Source organism: Aulonocara stuartgranti (genome assembly GCF_965226115.1).
Source record: "Aulonocara stuartgranti genome assembly, chromosome: 7".
Taxonomy (NCBI): domain Eukaryota; kingdom Metazoa; phylum Chordata; class Actinopteri; order Cichliformes; family Cichlidae; genus Aulonocara; species Aulonocara stuartgranti.
Genome location: NC_138945.1, coordinates 63,554,688 through 63,573,519, shown reverse-complemented (window position 1 = coordinate 63,573,519; position 18,832 = coordinate 63,554,688). Strand labels below are relative to the sequence as shown.

Here is an 18,832-nt window from a genome sequence, read left to right as displayed (position 1 = left end):
GTCAATATTTCAATTATGCTCTAAGAAAGCATTCTTGGCTTGATGAAGCAGCTCAGGGAGAAACTGGGTGTGAAGTGAAATGCGTCACACGGTGTGTCTGAAAAGTAATGTGAGAAAGGAACACGAGTGACGGAGAGACAAAGCCTTTCAGATTCAGGTTAGGAGTTGATCAAAGTGGGTTCTAGCTCATCTGAGACTATAGGCATGAAGCTAGTGTGCATTTAAATGCATTTGTGGAGAAGCAGAGACCCTAAAGAGCTCTCCTGCTCCATCACCCCCTCTTGTTTCCAAACCTCCCATTCCCAGCACTTTCTGAATGTGTTGCTTCTTTGAATTTTAATGGAAAAAGATTCTCCACTTCCCGATTTCCCTCTTTAGGGCATTTCATCTTGTTTCCTGTCTCTATCTATCAGAAAAAGGAAAAGTCTCACATGCCTGTAAGGTTTTCTGATAATGGTGACTTGGTTGACTGATGATCTTCATATGTTTCTAGAGTTTTGCAAGAGATAAAAACAATTGCTCTTAAAGTGGAGATATGAATGTCATTATCTGCATCCAATCTAAGAAACAAGCAGTTTATTTATAGATTTAAGACAAAAATAGACAAATAAAAACAAGTGAAAACATCAGATAGCCAGACTCCTGTGTGCTGTTATACTAGGAAAAAGAAAAAAAAGCGCTTTCAGTTTTTTAAATAGACTGTTGACAAACCAACATTTCCCTTGGGAAGGTATACGCTCAGTGCATCTTAGTGTAGTGCTACAGTGGTGAAGTCATGTTGTTGTCAAACTTGTCCCACATATTATGGGTGACACAGCTTTCAATTGTGGATTTAAGGCAACAGAATCAATCACATTAAAAACAAACTGCTGATACACACAGACGCATGGCAGTACATCATAAATGAAAGGTATGGATGAGCAGGTCAAGGTAGGAGGTGCATACACTTGTCTGGAATGTAATCTGTCACTCGGTGCAGATTGGCCAGGAGTAATGAGCCTTTACATTACAGTACATAAAAGGTGATAACTGCTGGAGAGCTGTTTTGTGCAAAATGTGGTTCAATTTTCACCTAACAAAGAGTCAGCAACATTCACCGATCGATAGATGTCAAAATGTCCCCCCACCTTTGATAATAAATCTGACAAGCACATGAGGAAGTGGCACAAATCTACAAGCCTTCTGAGACAGGGTAGGGCAGAGGATGTGGGGAAAAGAGAAGGTGAAAGCAACAGGATGATATAAAGCACATATGACAGTTTCCTTTCCCCCCCCCTTTTATACAATCAACATAAAACACCCAGAACAATAAATTCTCTTGACAATCTAAGGCATTGTGGCATCTGAGAAATGCTCCCTTTTTATATCCGAGAGTGTCCAGAGGGTTTGTCAAGACAGCAGAGCCAAAATGATATTGCAAATAAATGAAGAGTGAAGTGCACCGTGTCAAAGAATTTCCTATTGCTGACATCAGTTTGGGCTTAACATATGCTTTGCTCGGCTGCCTACCCAGGCTACCGTCTAAGTCAGCCAGGCTCACCAGTAAGCCAAGGATCTGACTGGCTGTGAAAATTGAGCCTGATGGTAATTGATTGCACATAACTTGCGTGCTTCAATTAAAGAAAGTTAGTAGCTAGTGAGGAATTAGAAAAGTTTGAGTAGAAAAGATGTGGCTATCCATATTTGTCACAGTAGCTTTCTTCAAGGTCACTTTACTGCCAGCAGGCACTGAAAGGGGAGGGCGAGGACCCAGGGAGATGGCTGACAGAGAGAGGGCCAGCCTGACAGCTCAAGCGAGCTGATGGCTGGCTGAAGCAGACAGTGAAGGACAGGTGGACGTAATAAGAGTCTGATCTTCTTGTATCAGGGGGCGTGGTCCATTGATGGTCCAGAATCATTGTCTTCAAAGTCCCGTGGGTTCATGGGCTCTGCTCGTGGCTCAGGCAGCCTAGATGACAGAAAAACACACATGTTATATCATATCCAGTCTTCCAGCTTTTCCTCTCTTTTATCTTTTTCCGCAAACATCTGAAAGCTGTCACACAAACAGCACCGTGCCACCCACACAGTTCAACACTCACGCATGTTATGGAAATATAATAAACCTTTTGTGAAATGTAATCAGCTTCAATCAAGCTACGCCTTAAGTAGAAATCATCCATTCTGTCGGTTTTATATCAGCAGCTCTGAGCTGACAGAGACAAAGTGATAGCTAAATTGCAGGGACCTGTTGTAATTTGAGCCTGGCTGATAGATTCAATTTCACTGGAGACAGTCTACACTAATCATATGCTCTAATTGGACAATGTCGAAAGGGTGACGGAGCACTGGTGATGCCAGATAAGCAACTCTCCTGTAACTTCTCTCCCACCCGATCTTTCTCATTATGATTTTCCATCTAAATCTACAGGCCAACATCCATTTTTAAAAGACTACATGTCAGCATCTTTTTCTAAACACACACACATACACACATTTATTCACAGTATGTGGAAGCTATTTAATTCACAGAGATTCAGTGCACTTTAGGGCTATGCCATTTAATCTCGCCGTTCAAATACATCAATTCAAAGCAATCGCTTTCTATGACCTTGGGGAGGTAGTTTGCATTTATATATGTGAATTTACACTCATCTATCAAAGCATGAATACGCAAAGAAGAGCTTAGTTCAAATAAACCTCTGACTTTCTACTTTGCAGGCCACAAACTACAGTAGAAGGACAAATAAACTATTATGGAGGTTTGATTGCCTGCATACTTAAAGATGTACATGAATGCCAGGCTTTTAATGCCTTTTCTTTATCACTCTCAATAGTATGTTGTATTGGTACAGTGCTGCTTTCAGTTTTTACATTTGGAGGTTTAATGACGAGCAAACAGCAACAGGTACATTTTAATCAATAATCTCTTCCACGCAAATGGTTACAAATGATAGTTAATAAAACAAATGAATATATTCCCAGACAAGCACTCGGTGCAGGAACTAATAATTGGAAAGCTTCTGCACATAGTATCAAAACAGTTATAATGCGAGTAACAGTTGTTTGTAGAACATATTAGTGTGATGTGGGTGCAACACAAGTCATTTTATAAAACATTCTCTCTGATGTCTTGAAATGTATGTAAGTTGATGTATAGGAGATGTGATGGAAAGATTTGTTATAATCAGACTGTTCAACAGTCTTGAGCTATTCTTTGTTATTCTTTATTCAATCATTAGACAATGAAAATGACTGAAAAAGTAGCCAATCTAGTGCTTATATCTGAATATTTTCAGTGGAAATCCTTTTATCTATGCACTAAACTCAAGCGATGAATCTATACATTACAGAAAGCTTAGCAAAGAATCGGTATTAAATTGTACCTTTAGGCACTGTGTCACTAGCAGCCTGTCACAACAACACATAACATGTTCCCATTTCTTTAGTTCAATGTACAAAAAGTACCAACAATAACACAGTTTGACAGCCAACAAGATGATTCCCGAAGAGCTATTAGCAGAAAACTTGTATCTCGACATGATGTTCTTAATTTTTTTTTAGGAAACTCACAAGTGGAGGAGAAAAAAAAGAGACGGGTCTAAAAAAGGTATCTACAGGAAATGAACAGTATCCAAAAGTCAGTCATTCAGGACCCTTCAGCTGATCCATCTACTGTTTAAAAAAGTCGCATCAGAGATGGTCTCAGCAGAAGGGTAGCTGTCAAGAAGACATTATTAAGGAAGAGAACCAGAAAGAAAAGAATGAAGTATGCCAAACTACAGAAGAACGGACTGAAAATCAGTGGCAGTATGTTTTATGGAGTGATGGAGGACGGAGGGCAGGTCGTCTACTAAACTGAAAGTTGGTGGTTCGACCTCTGGCTGCTCCAGGCTGTATGCCAAATACAAATATCCATGGGCAAGCTACTAACTCCAAGTTGGTATCTAACCCCATGTGTGTGAATATCATGGTTTGGGGCTGCATTTTAGCCAGGGATGTCTTGACAATGTTGATGGAATTATTATACAGAAAAGTACCATCAGATCTTGGGTTTCATTTTTCAGTGTGACAATGACCCCAAACACACGCTTAGTAAAAGCATGTCTGGATAGAAAAACATACAATGGAACACTAGCAGTCATGGATTGGTCTCCCCAGAGCTTGGATCTCACTGACTAATTTAATATATTATTGAAAGACTATTACATCACGTAGTAGTATTCTACCTGTGGGTAGCTACAGTTAGTACTCTATACAACACCCAGCCACAATCTTAAAACACAGAAAACTGAAATAAGCTATTTCAATAAGATATTGACCCAAATGCTATTTTCAGTTCTACTACTACATACTAACCACCGAAACACTGACGCAGTGAATACTAAAGATATTAACACTAAGATGTTTTGACAAGACACAATAACCAGTTTAAAAGTGTCAGGACGATGTAAGATATTACATCGTCCTGACACTTTTAAACTGAAACTTTTCATCTAAGAACAAAAAAGCAGCAAACTAATAAATATATTCTAGACCTTATTTTGTGAATGTTACCTCATTTTTCTGTTATAGATACATTTCCTTCGATCTCTGCTTCCCTGAAGCTTCCTTGCCACCTTTCTTCTTCCATCTTTGTTGTCCATGTCATTTATAGCACAATCTTTGAGGGGGAAAAAAAAAATCCCAATTTTTGTTACCAGGAAGCAAAACCTTTCAGAGCACTGATCCCTGAATATTCCTGTCTGACACACTTTTGTTGGCAGAAACAAAGAACTGATTTCTCTCCCTTTCTGCACCTCCTCGAGGAGCAGATCATCACAATAGAAACTCAAAACAGGGAAGCTGATCAAAGAACACCATGACATGCAAGAATACCTGGTAGTCCCTATGTGTATGACCTGTAATTAGAACCATATTAGCCTTCCAGATCTCAATGAGTTCACACCAGTTTAGTTATTGGTCAAACTGTAAAACAACACTATAAACCAAGAAGCTATAATAATCATGCAGAAACACACACACACCTTGGCATCCAGCGCCAACTTACTGACTGCCAAAAGTAATGATATTAGAGTCAACAAGACAAATTGCACAGGGTAAGTTTCTATTTAGTTGTACAATCTCACTTAAGCGTCAAAATAATTAATTATTCCACAGCTCCGTAAACTCAAATTCTTGGCAAAGTTACCTTTTGTGCTTTTATCCACTAGACCAACTTTACTGAGGATTCAAGCTGTCTACTGCATCACACAGGCTGTTCATTCATTGTCATCTGCATAGCACACAAAAGTCTATATTGAGCTGAGCCCTGAGCTCTCACAAAGCTCTGTCCTGTCTGAGATGGTGTTTGGGGTAAAACGTTGACAGACTTATTTGTGTAAGGCAATTTCATCTTGCATCTCCAGTCAACCAAAACAGTCACCCTGCTCCTCACACACACACAAAGAGAGGCACAAGTGAGGCCTACACTACGGAGGCAAATGAACTATTTATATTCAGATGGTCTTTGCTAAGCTTTAGGACACATGGATGTTATAACTTATTTATTCCACCCAGAGGAAAATGCCATTACTTGAGTGAGAGTGAGGCTGTGAATGGGACATGTAGTGGACAAAAAAAAAAAAGACAGTAGAGCTTTCAACATACAGTGGATGGGAGATAAGTTCCCCATAACTCAAAGGCTTTGATTTGTTCTCTTTTTCTGTCTGTTCATCTTCCCTGGCCTAAGTAAAAGATCACTTAGCTGATTGTATATGTGCATGTCTTCTGACGACTTAGTTCTTTCCATCCATGACTTATTCATAAGCCTTAATGCAGTTGATGTTTTATTGATCACGACTGATCATTGCCTCCTTCTCTTTATGTGACCATGGCCAGCGGATAAGAGTAGAGCTGAAGGCTGAGAGGGCTGCTACAGAGCAGGCATGGTCTTCAGTGTAACGTGCTGGCTATGCTTCTGGGTGATGGATGGACAATAAGCATTGTGTGTGTGTGTGTGTGTGTGTGTGTGTGTGCGTGTGTGTGTGTGTGTGTGTGTGCGTGTGCGTGTGTGTGTGTGTGTGTGCGTGTGTGTGTGTGTGTGCGTGTGTGTGTGTGTGTGTGTGAGGGAGAAAGAGATACGGGTTTAGATAGGATTGATCGAGTAGGAAAAAGCTAATCTTACTAATGTTTCCTCTCTGAGTGACAAAGAAAAGTTTCACCAGTAGAACCAGAGTGACTCCATCGCTCACTAGAGAAAACCTCTGTCTCCCTGTGACAAAAACAGAGGGGGGGGGGGGGGGGGGGGGGGGGGGGCAAGCATGTGATGATCCCTATACTTTGACTTTTGTCTCTTTTAATCTTTTTTTTTTGTTTTGGCCATAGCCTAGGGAGCTCTCTAGTAGATGGAGGAGGGAGGGGTCCTTGCCCTGATTAAGTTTGAATTCCCTGCTCTTGGCAGAGGAGCTGCGAGACTCCTAAGTCATCATCCGGAAAGAGTCCCATCCTGCTGTGGCAGCCTTGCCAGCTTGAGCCAGCCTCATTGCCATATGAATAATCATACTGCAGTAGCTTGGATATGCTGTGTGTGTGTGTGTGTGTGTGTGTGTAAATAGAGAGACAGAAAAGGGAGGAGCTGAAAAGCAAGCTGCAGGTCGCTGATAGGGGAGTGAGGTTCTCCTTGATTAAGCAAAGAGGTTGAACAAGAGTAAGGCTATGTACATAGTCCTCATGACAATCATCCGGAGGGGGAAATAACTATTGCAATTTGCATTTCCAAACAGTGGTGATGCCATCTAAGCGTACCCCATCACATAAGATGGCTGAGCCCATTCCTCAAGCCCTGGGGGTCTATGAGGTTTGGTCTAATGAGAGAGGATCCTTAATGGTTATTGATAGAGCCCATGAGGACAGACTCTTACCCTTACTCTCCAGTCAAGCAGTGCACTCTGCTACTATTTAATGAAGTAAAATTCGCTGCTTCTGAAGGATGATTTAACACTAAAAACAGATTTCTGACAAGAGATGACGAGCGAAAGGAGAGCAGAACATTAAGGAAATAACGAAGGAAGATGGTGAAAAAAATGTAAATGGCAACGTATAATGTAAAAAAGTAAAGACAGACTCGAGTATTATGAGTAATCTACCATCTACGCACTATTGCTTGATCTAATAGTCCTAGAGAGGCTTACATCCTTCTCTCTCTTTTGCCATCAAGTCATCAACATCCATCTTCTCTCCGTGGATTTATGTTCTTTCCTTTCATCTGACAACCTTGTCTACGGATGAGTAATTTAGAAATGGCCCATGCACACACACCTTTCATTAAAAGCACCCCTGTGATCTTCCCAGCACTTTGCACTGTGATGATCCTGTTAGCTAGAATTTGAGATATGAATGTATTCTAATGAGGAGAAATGTAAGGGCAAGTCAGAGGAGGGAAAAGGAGTGACACGGAAAGGTGAAGGAAGACCATTCGGTCGAGCTTCGGAACGCTAAATATCAGAGAACAAAGAAAGGAGAGCCAGAGTGATGGAAGAAAAGCGATATTATCTTGATTTAAATGTGTGCTGCTGAGACAAGAGGAAGGAAGTGGTAATAAATAAGAGTGAAAGGTATGGATAACAGATTTTAAAGCGTTTCTTTTAAAGTTCCACTAGTCCACATTCTTCAGGTTATTTACTACACACGAAACGGCAACAGCTTTTGGCAGGCTATAATACAAGCTCAAAAGGCAGTGCATTTAAAAAAGGAATATAATAAGCACAGCAGACATGTTAAGGAAAAAAAAAGAGTACCTGAAGATAAGCTAAAACTGTTTCAAGGTGAAAAAAAATCTGTTTAACCTAAGGAAATCCGAAGTGCTACATTCAACATAATGCATTCTTTGAGTGCAGTATCCAATATTTCTAAGTCAATAAATGATACCATACTTTATTAAAAATGTCTTTTTCTATTAAAAAAATAAGATGTTCCATTGATGGCCATCACATCTATTCAAATAAGATACAGTGAAGGGTGTTAGAGCTGTTTCCTTTAATAAATTTAAGAGAACAGCGATGTATCGAGGGGCTTAAGAACACGGACAACAGTATCCATATAAATTACATCTGCATAGTCAAGCACTCATAGGAATGTTGCCAAGAACAAGGACACAATAGAAAGAAGCTTGCGTAGGGAAAAAGCATGCCCATAATTAAGTAAGTCTATTGATCTTAGTCCCCTAAAATTTGCTGGATTAATTTCGCAATCAGCAGAACAAAATAAGTGTGAGCATTTCTAAATGCCCTGACACAGTTGTTAAGGTCCTGGCGGCAATCCATTCAGGTGCTATTTTCCCCTATCCTTAACATCTGAGACATTTCTTGTAATATCCTTTGTACTGTCCTCTGTAATATCCGGAAGGAACAACAAACTGTTTTGTTGGCTGTGTAATGAAATGTTTAGTTTGTCTCGAAGGTGTAAAATTAGAACATGATCACTTAAGATTAAGGCAAGCACCACTGACAGAAATTTATGTGGTTTATTCTTTAAGATTAAATCTAGATGCGTTGATGTTTCTTGATTTTTGGCATGTGGCTAATTAGGAGTTGAATTTAATTTAATTCAATACACTAATTCTTTTTTTTAAGGAATTTCTTTTCCAGATAAATGCTTGTGAGAATGGCATCTATCTAGGAGCAGATGCATCCTAAAATGCCTTGAGGAGCAGACCTCCTGGGCTGGATGAATCAGTGAAGCCAGCGAAATTCAAATCCCTGATGCTGAGGAAAGGAAAGATCACTTGAAAGGTCACAGAGAAATTATCCATGCACTAAAAAAACAAAAACAAATAAAGAGGTGATTGCTGCACCTTGAGAGACCTGGCATCAAATCAAAGGCAGGCTTGCTGGTTTGAACAAGTCATGCTTACAAAATAAGTTTCTTCCCTGAACATACCAACATTACAGGCCCTATTATCTGCAGCCTTTCCTAAGCAGTTTTTTTTTAATCTTCTGAACAACAAATGAAGCTCCCTCGCACACAGCCTGAAAAATTCAGGATTCTTTATTCAGCTCGGAGGCACTGGGTCATGAGTAAGACATGGTGTTCTGGTGGAAGTGAAAAGGCTGGCCCAGATAGCAGCACTAAACCTTTATATATAGGATACAGAGTAAGGGTGAAAAAAAAGGAGGATGTGGTGGGAGCATGAGATTAAGACGAAGAAGTCAGCTTGTTTGGAACTGTGCACTACAAAGCATGTCCGACTTCTACTAGGTGAAGATGGATTCAAGGACCCAAGAACAGATCCTCGAGACCCTCACCCAGAGGAGTTGCAGCTCAACTACGAGCAGTTCCCAAAAACCATAGTGCAACTGCAGAGGCAGTACAACTAAAAACACCTCTATATAGTGAAGAAGAAACAACTGCTAAGGGAAAGGAAATACTAGTATCAGATGCCCAGATCTCTCTGGTCTGATGGCAATGGCACAAGATGGAAATTCAAACTGGGGAAACAACCAAAACATCTCTGATGGTATGCCCAGTAATATCTAAATGATGTGTGTGTGTGTGTGTGTGTGTGTGTGTGTGTGTGTGTGCGCGCAAATATAGATTCTACCGGCTAAAAGGCACAGTTGCATTTTCCCCTCACTCTTCTATCACTTTCTATGCCTTCATTGATTAGTTTCAAAGTGTGACTGCATCTGCTTCTTTTGACAACAAATGATTTTTCTATATTCTGACCTTCAGACAAAATCTGTCCAATTTGGCCAAGTAGACTGAGGAGAAAAGCTAACTATTTTCTGCACTGAGAGCTCTAAAAATTCAGAACAACGCACCCCAACATCAGGCTATACAGGTCAGTAAAGTACTTACCTTTATCTACTGTTTAACAATTCATTTTATGTGCATATTTTTGGCCACCTTTTCATGTCTCCAATATTGTTCTTTCTGCAGTTTCGTTTTATTTGTAATTCAAAACACCTACAATATTACAAGGTTTTTGTCTGTTATGGCAGAAAAATAAAACCTCCGAGTGTGAGAACAGTAATCGAGAGGCTGCTGTTTGAGCAAAGGTGTGACATGCAGTGCAGGCATTAGAGGTGGATATCAGAATCGATGAGTCACAGCTGGAAATTCATCTGTTTTTAAACCACTGACTGATGCACTGCATTTCATATTCGAAAAAGCATAAATACACTTTGCAATTGTATTATTTGAGAGTCACTTTAACATAATGACACGCAAATAGGTGGCATGCTGGGTGGGTCTGGATGGTTTCATTTATTTTGGCATAAAATATTCCATTTTGCTTTATATTTCCTAATTCACTGAGGATTTAAGCACAACAACAACGAGACGGGTTCCCAGAGAAAAACATTAGTAGCCATATCGAAATCAGTAACACATTATGATACTCTACAAAAAAATTCATGATGTTAGAGTCTTGCCTTGACACAAATAAAATAACCACAACACTGTTATTCCTCCTTGAGATGGGAGATCATCTACAAGGCTGTTAAAACTCCCCGGGCAGTTTAATGACAAATCCGTACATAGCGACCCCGCCTGCATGTGTGCACTAACCCTTGTCGAACAATGCTTGTAGAAATTTCGGCTTTGTTTACATCGTGATTTATTGAGCTGAAAAGATTCTTTACCCCAGGAAATATAACTGGTACCATCACAATATTTAGATTGCAGCAGACTGCAAAACTGTAAGAAAATACTGTTATACAATTATTTAATTTTTAAACGGCTCCAATCCAAGAAATGGATTCATAATCTTCTATCCAATCAGTTATGAATTAAGCACACAAACCTTTTTCTAATTAAATTTTATTTTGAGATAAAAGTCTTTAAATATTCATATTTAAACTCTGGTGATCACTGGAAGAGAGTGAAACAAACTTGTAGACCAAAGAGAAAACCGACTAATATGATGCAAACTGTGAAAAGACTGACTAATTGCTATAAACAATGACAGTCTGCCTCTTTCAGAGTCACTGGTCTATTCATACTGTTCGCTGGGACTGTCTGTCCCCAATAAACATTGCAGCACCCTGTGGTGTCTTCATGCTGCTCCAAAGACTTAATCAGTTCGCAAAGGAAGTCAAGAGACAAGGCACAATAACAGGCAATGAATCATGGTACAGGGGACAGGGAGCTAGGGGCTGTTTAAAATGACCCTCTGTGAGCACCACAGCTTATTCATCAGAACAAAACAGGAGCAGCGAGGATAAAATCCATCTCATCATCCACCAGATGTATCGCCTTAAGTAGAACCCGTTCAAACTCATGTTCATGCATGCGATTATTTTTTTAAATATACATCAGGAAGTGTGCTGCTTACTACTCCAACCAAGGAGTGCGTGCAAGCAACCGACCGCATGATGCATGTGTTGCCAAGGATGCTTTCTCCTGTGTAGAGAGTGCACGAAGCGAGACAGAAAAGGTGGGTGAAGCAGAATAAAATGGTGTGCTGACGCCTAGCCAATCAGAACAATCACACAGGTCTGTCTGTGCTGCAGCACGTATAAGAAGTTGGATGAACACCATTATCCCATAAACTAAATTCTTGATAATTTCGACACAGCTACCTGCTGTTAATCATACAGAGGAATTAATGCAGAGCCATTCAGATAAGAGCATTAAACCACTGTAGAGCCTCTATCTTACATTGGCTCACTTTGTAAGTTTGAAATTTCTGTGGCCACGGGGGCAATTGAGAAATTAATCGAGGAGAACTGCAGCAATCCAATCCCGTAGCCCACAAACATAAAACTGTTGATTAGTGTTAATGGGGAATTAAAACTGCTTCAACAAGAAGAGAAGCATCTTGTCACTTGCTAGGTAAATAGCTGTGTGCAGACAAGGGATACTTTCTTAAAAGCTCTTCTACACCATGGGGTTTTTAATCTGTCAACAATTACCTTGAATAGCACACCCCTATAGGCTTGTATGCCTCATCCATCGCTCCCTGCTTTTTCCTTTCAATTTTCTACAACCATTATACCCTTGGTCACAAATTAAATGGCAATGAATGGCATTAAAAAGATCCCTTAGAGGAGCGCAAAAGTAGATAACAGAATCACCGTAATGGTTCTCCAATGTCTAACAAAGGGAGCGGTATACGAGGACAACTGTACTGGATGTGGGTTGATCTTGAGGACATTATACTTTGCCATTTTCTACACTTCTACATTATTACAAATATGCCGGTATTCATTTTTATAACACCAAAAAACTAGGTTCCATTTCTAAACTGTAAGGGTACTTATCATAAATTGCTCACTGTGATCTAACCTACAGTCTTGTGATAAAATGCAAACACTGCTGTTTGCTGTTTCACTGTGAAAGAAACAATCCTGCAAGAGCACCACTGCACTGGCAGCATGGCTCTGGACTAACTGATGGGCGAGCCTAACAGTTGTGCAACTTCTGGAATCAACATGTATGCAAATTTTAAATGCAGACTTTGGTTTAAATCGAAATTCCAGTAGTACCTTTGAAGTTTGAATCTAAAGCTCACAGGAGTGAAAATAGGAGAGAAAAACACACTGAAGAGATAAGCTTTTATCTGTTTCTCAAGAAGGCAGCATCACCTTACAGGTAATGAATAGTGACAGGTTACAATATACATACTCTCCTTTTTACTTAAAACTTCTTGCATTTCTTCTCCCTAGTGCTTCTGACTCCAGCATAGCTGTTATGTTTCCTGGTCCAATCTCTGTCCTTTATTATATCCTATGTCAGATTCCACCCTGTGTTCCTGACTGCAAAGGAACTACAGTAAGATTGAGCCAGGGTTTCTGAAGGGAGGTCTTGGTTGCCTCATTTATACAGTCTGTTATATGACCAGTGAGCTGGCTCTGTCCCAGAGGCAGACAGCCATTATGAAGACTGACTAGTCAAAGCAGCGCCCACACATTTGGCAGGCTGGCACGGCTGCCCTCTGTTGCCTCTTTTTAAACAACCCCATTCTTTAACAGCAGAATGTTGACGCCTCCTTAATAAGTGGAGAGCTCAGGTGCCCCAATGAGCTATCCTGGAATCTGGAGAGATTTTGAAAATTAAATCCTCTTTACACTAGATTTGCAGCAATCATAGTGGCTGCAATCTCTTCCTTCATATACGAAATGATGTCATGGACACAAATGGACAGAAAAAGCAATGGAGAAAAAAAAAAAATTGTGTGTCTATGAGACCGAGATACATGGCCAGAGTTGGAGAACAGACTGGCTATTAGGCAGAGCCTTCTGTCGCTTCAAAACTCCCCCTCCCCTGCATCCAAGCCCTCACTGTGAAGGACACCCAGACAGACAGCCCAGAAAACCTGGGCTTCAGACTGTCACAACGCTCATCTTGCCAGATAAAAGTCTCATATGCCTCATGCGGCCCTCCCCGCTTTTTTTTTCCTCCACTGAATGTTAAACACACTGTGGAATTAAAGGACTTCCTCAGAGTGCAGCAAGAAGATCTTTCGCTTGCAACAAACAAAAAGATTAACAGTTGTGATCTCTACCACATAACTGACTTTAAAGCTCAAATTTCAAATGCAAACCTGGTGCAACGATGCCTAAGATTAACATCGAGCTTTAAAGATGGTGCTTAACAAATTAAGACTAGCCTGGACACAATTCTTTTGTTTTTACTCCTGCAACACGGTTAGATGCAGAAATTCCACACAGTGAAATACAAAGTGTTGGGGCTTAAAGTCTCCCCAGTGTCCCCTGACTTATAAAAACTTTATGTGTACTAATGCATCCTGTAAAACATCAGTCATAAAATTCTGCCTTTTGAAGGTCACATGCTGTTATTGCATACTTCATCATCAGCAAACGGGAAGCAATTTCCTTTTTTATTTAACTTTATTTATTTATTTGTTTTTGAAAGCTAGACCTTTATCTGTAATCACAGGTGAATAAAAATGTTAATGTCTGCTTTACATGCACAACTCTCTATATGATAAACAACATTCATAAAAAAAAACCCCTGCGTGTTAATTACCTACAAAAAAGCAGTTATGAACAAATCGTTTGAAGGGGAAATGAGGATGGGCAAATGGGGCTGACTTCAGAAAAAGCTATTAATTTTTCGTTCACATCCCTCCCCTCAGAGAATAATGCTGGATTAAGGTGATTTTGTAAAGTGCATGCTAAATCTCCCATTAGAATCCTGAGGTAGTTAAATCCAAAGCATCTCCTCATTCTTCTCTACCCAATACTATAAATCTACATGGTGACAGGGCTTGTCGTGAGGCTGCTGAATTAAACATGCCAACTGTCGCACACTCCTACTTCCTCTCACTGCCAGAATAACTGATCAGAGGGGTAAAGTGGGGACTGGAAGAGGCACAGTGCCTTGTGTGTGATGTGACATTGTTTCCTATGTCCAAATGTGGAAGGGAGATGTTTTCCAGAAGTGTGAGAGTATGGGTTACTGCACTTTCTGCGATGACAGTTCATACCTAGAGCCAGCGTTTGATAAGCCACTGATTCATAGCCCCTTGGCTGAGCCTGCTGCTGTTGCCCTGCTACATCTTCACCAAGCTGAAATCAGACCTGTAATTTCACCCGAAGAGTAACGCGATGTGATACGCATGTGTACATGTGTTTCTGATTAAAGTGGACATGGGTCAGACAGCACGAGGAAGGCTTCTGTGCGTGAAAGAGTGAAGAGTGAAGAGATGGTTTCCTCATTCTTTTCGTCTCTTCCCTAATTACCTCATCCACGTGAGTGTGTGTGTGTCTGAGTGTTGTTTGTGTGGCTTCTAGAATGAATAATGAATGTTTATACAGAGTGTGACACCTTTCGAGAGATTTTACTGTGTGTGCATGAGCACTGCATGCACAAAAGGGTGCATGGCCAAGTCTTATCAGATCCAATATGACAATCTGCCTTGTGGACAGAACCCTCAAACAGGGACTGTGTGTGTGTGTGTGTGTGTGTGTGTGTGTGTGTGCATGAGAGAATAAGAAAATAGATTACAAAGAGCCTATTTTTCCTATTTGTAAATGGGAAAGGTTTTTTGACAAGAACAAGACAGGAGAAGAGGAACTCTAATTGCCTAATCCATTTCCTGTACAGTATGTCAATTCTGCCTTCCCAAGGCCAAATCATTTTATTTTCTTGAGCAAACAAAACTCCCAAGCACTACTAGACTGAATATGCTACATGCCCAATCCACTAATTATTATCTGGCTGGTCAATTTCTCAGTCTCACTGACATTTCCAAAACCCTTATAGTCCAGAGGGGTATACTATAAAGTGAGATTAATGGCTTAGCGAGCCGTGTCGATCTTAAAGTTTTCTGAGATTTCTGTGTCACAAAAGTGGCTCTCTTTTTACCTGGCTAAATCACTGCAGTAACTTATACTGAACACATAACCTGTTCGGGTTATGTGTTCAGAGTTTTGATTTAAAATTGACTGGGAGTGACAGCTTTTACTGACTCTTTTATTTACAGCATAGATGGATCAATAAATGTTTAAAGTGTGTTATAGATTCTCTGCTGGGGAACAGATTTTATATGTCTAAGTTGTTAAGCAATGACTACCTAAAACCACAGTGCAAACTGTGCATCGCACTGTCATGGGAATGTTCGTGTTTGGTGATGCAGAAAATACATAAATGTTGTTATAATTGATTCTAATCTGCCGTTAAGCCACTTTTGCACTGCTGGAATTGCAGAACAGAATTCACACCAAGAATATCTGTTCAATCAATACAATCAATTTCACTGTCATTTTCCAACAAACTAAAGTGATTTTCACATCTCTTTTATAAGAGTATGGGAGAGCCACCTTTGATTTAATTCCATTTTATTTATATAGCACATATAGCACAAGACAACAACAGTTGCCTTTTATATTGTAAGGTGAAGCCCCTACAATAAATACAAAGAAAACAGAAAAAAAGAACAACAATCAGATGACCCTCTATGAGCAACCGCTTTGGCAACAGTGGAAAGGAAAAAAACCCCCAAAACTCCCTTTTAACACGAAGAAACCTGCAGCAGAACCAGGCTCAGGAAGGGGTGGCCCTGCCCTGACTGGTTGGGGGGTGAGTGGAGGAAAATAGAACAAAGTTGTGTTGTGGAAGAGACACAGAGATGGCTCTAGTAAAGGGATTGATTTTAAAGTTTCTGAGCTTCACGTTAGAAATACTCATCAGTACCCACAGCGCTTGCATTGTTAAAATAATTAACTTGAATTAAAATGTTTATTTTAACACTCTTTGTGCTTACTTGTAACAATCTTGCATTATTGTATTTATTTTTATGTTTCATGATTTGTAGTGATTTTTAATCCCTATTTTATCATCATTATCTGATAACATCTGTGGTTGTAGTAGGCGGGACTCGCAGGAACCATTTTGAGTGGAAGAGTCATAAGAGACTGAAGCTGGAGTTTTACATTTTGTCAAGCCAGCTAATGCAAAGAAAGCCTGGATGTACTGAATTTTGTATTTTTGTATTCTACCTTACAATAATTTTTATATTGTAAGGTAATAATACATAAAGAGAAAAACCCAACAATCATTTGAGCAAGCGCTTTGGCGACAGTAGGAAGGAAAAACTCCCTTTTAACAGGAAGAAACCTCCAGGCTCAGGGAGGGGCGGGGCCATCTGCTGTGACCAGTTGGGGTGATATTAATGTGTAGCCAATCGTCTGCCCATCAGCTGGGACTACTTTTTTCCCCCCTTTGTAAAATTCCCAGTCACTACAGAAATAAACACAATGATTTTAGTGATTCCAATAACTTTTATGTTGTCCACAGTAAAGTAATGCCATTTACTGTTCCCATATGGCAAATGCTAATTAATGAGGTAATCGCGCATCGTGTGACATGTTTATTAAATACACTGCAGTGAAAATTGGGACGTTCACACAAGCGCACTTAGTGTTTAGGTTATACCTAAGCCTTATTATTGATTTAGACTTGTGTAGTGAATCTCCAGGAGCCTATGACATACAGTAACTTGTGCAAGTGGCTGATGCTGTTGCCAGCATGTGTGGTGCATTATCTGTTAATTACTGTGTCTCAGACATAAAACACATAAAATGGTGGGACTTTGCTCCTTCCTCAATCCCCACCCTTTGTTGTGCTCCTTTTTTTCTTTATAGGTACTTCTTTGTACTTTCTCTCACGTCTATTCTGGTAATTTCATTAATGTCCTTCCAGGAATTTGGCAACATCTGTGAGTCCTTATATTGAGGCTATCACAGTTGATGTGCGCTGTATAAATGTGACATGTATTTACATTTCTAGTGAGCTGCACATTAGAGCAGGGCGATATGACCAAAAATATTTATCACGATATACATTTGAAAATTTGCGATAATGATATAACTGACGATATAATTGACACTAGATAAAATACTTTACATCCCCCCATCAATGTATTTTCACTTAAACAAGCAGCTGTTTTTTATGTGCATTAAAGTTATATAAAAATATAACAGTGGAAATGCAAATTCCTTGCTGACAGTTTAACCAAAAGGCATTTCCAGCTGAAATTGGCCGACATATCCTCAGCATAACCATGTATAATATCCACAAAACTTAAAAAGAGGTTATACACACACAATACGGTAATATGTTGAAGCACAGTACGTATCACTCCGCGAGGCGCCTGCCTACGATATAGCCGTAATGCTCCGACAATCCATCAAGCGGTGCGGCTTTGTAGCTCAGCAAAGTCGCACTAAAACATTTGACAGATTTTCGAGCGCCGTGTACAACATAAAATTGTTTCGAGGTCAGTAAACACAACCAGAATTCATACATAAGGCACACGGGATTATAAGGGGCACTGTCGATTTTCAGAAAAATTAAAGGATTGATTTTAAGTGTGCCGTATTTTACAAACAACATGGTAATAACAACGGCCCGCTAGCATGCTCTACCAAAAATAGTGCTTTGTTGTGTATCTGACGGACGAAAGCTAAACCAGTTCCACACCACTGAAGTTGCAGCATTTTTACAAACCAATTCTGGTTCATCCGTTTCATTTAACGATCCGCTTTCGCTCTTCTCATTCTGCGTCGCCGCCATGTGCGTATGTAAACATAGGCACTGCGCATGTGCGTTTTACCCATATTCTATCGCGATATGTCATTTTCCTATCGTTGCCCAAAATTACACCAGTATTACCGTGAACGGTATGATATAGCCCAGACCTACTGCACATCATGTTATGGTGTAGGTTACAATGTAGGGTTTCAAATGTGCATGTGGTTATGACCTATGGTTTAACCGGCGGTCGGTGTACCTAATGCGTTTGTTTTTTTGCTAGTTGAAAATTTAAAATCCCTTTCAAGTTTGCCTTCTAGGTTCTAGGTTCTTTATTATTTGTTTTATTATTACGTTCTACACTGGTCTCTCATTTATTGCGGGAGTTATGTTCCAAAAGTAACAAGCGATAGGTGAAATCCGCAAAGTAGCCAACTTCATTTTTTTTTTACAATTATTATAGATGTTTTAAAGCTGTAAAACCCCTCACTACACACTTTATACACTTTTCTCACACTTGTAAATTTAAAAAGCTTTACGCATTCTGTATTGGACAGGAGACACGGCACGAGATTGACAGACAATGGTCTACAGCCAATCAGGATGCAGAACACGATGCGCTGTTAAAAAACAAACAAACTAAAAAAAACAGCATGCAAAATGGCACAAAAAAATAATTAAATCTGCGAAACAGTGAGGCCGCAAAAAGTGAACCGCGCTATAGCGAGGGACCACTGTACTGTAAAGCATGAGCTTAAAAAAAACCCCCTATAACATCTACCAGACAATAAAATATTCCTCAATAACAACAAAATCCAAAACAGAAGGTTATTTCTATACCACTGCGGCATGTTATGGACGAACAAGGAGAATA

The 18,832-nt window shown here is 39.9% G+C and overlaps 1 protein-coding gene across 6 annotated transcripts in view; it reads right to left on the bottom strand.

Moving 5' to 3' along the window:
- Nucleotides 1–561: 561 nt before the first annotated feature.
- Nucleotides 562–18,832, bottom strand: part of trim44 (tripartite motif containing 44) — a 50,822-nt gene continuing 32,551 nt past the window's right edge. For 5 of the 6 annotated variants that reach the window (XM_082542172.1, XM_082542173.1, XM_082542175.1 and 2 more), the window contains one exon: nucleotides 562–1,948. In XM_082542172.1, the coding sequence (XP_082398298.1) occupies nucleotides 1,864–1,948 (85 nt within the window). In that variant the 3' untranslated portion in view covers nucleotides 562–1,863. Of the gene's footprint in view, nucleotides 1,949–4,536; nucleotides 4,643–18,832 lie in introns of all 6 variants that reach the window. The other variant, XR_014278076.1, reaches the window with a different exon arrangement.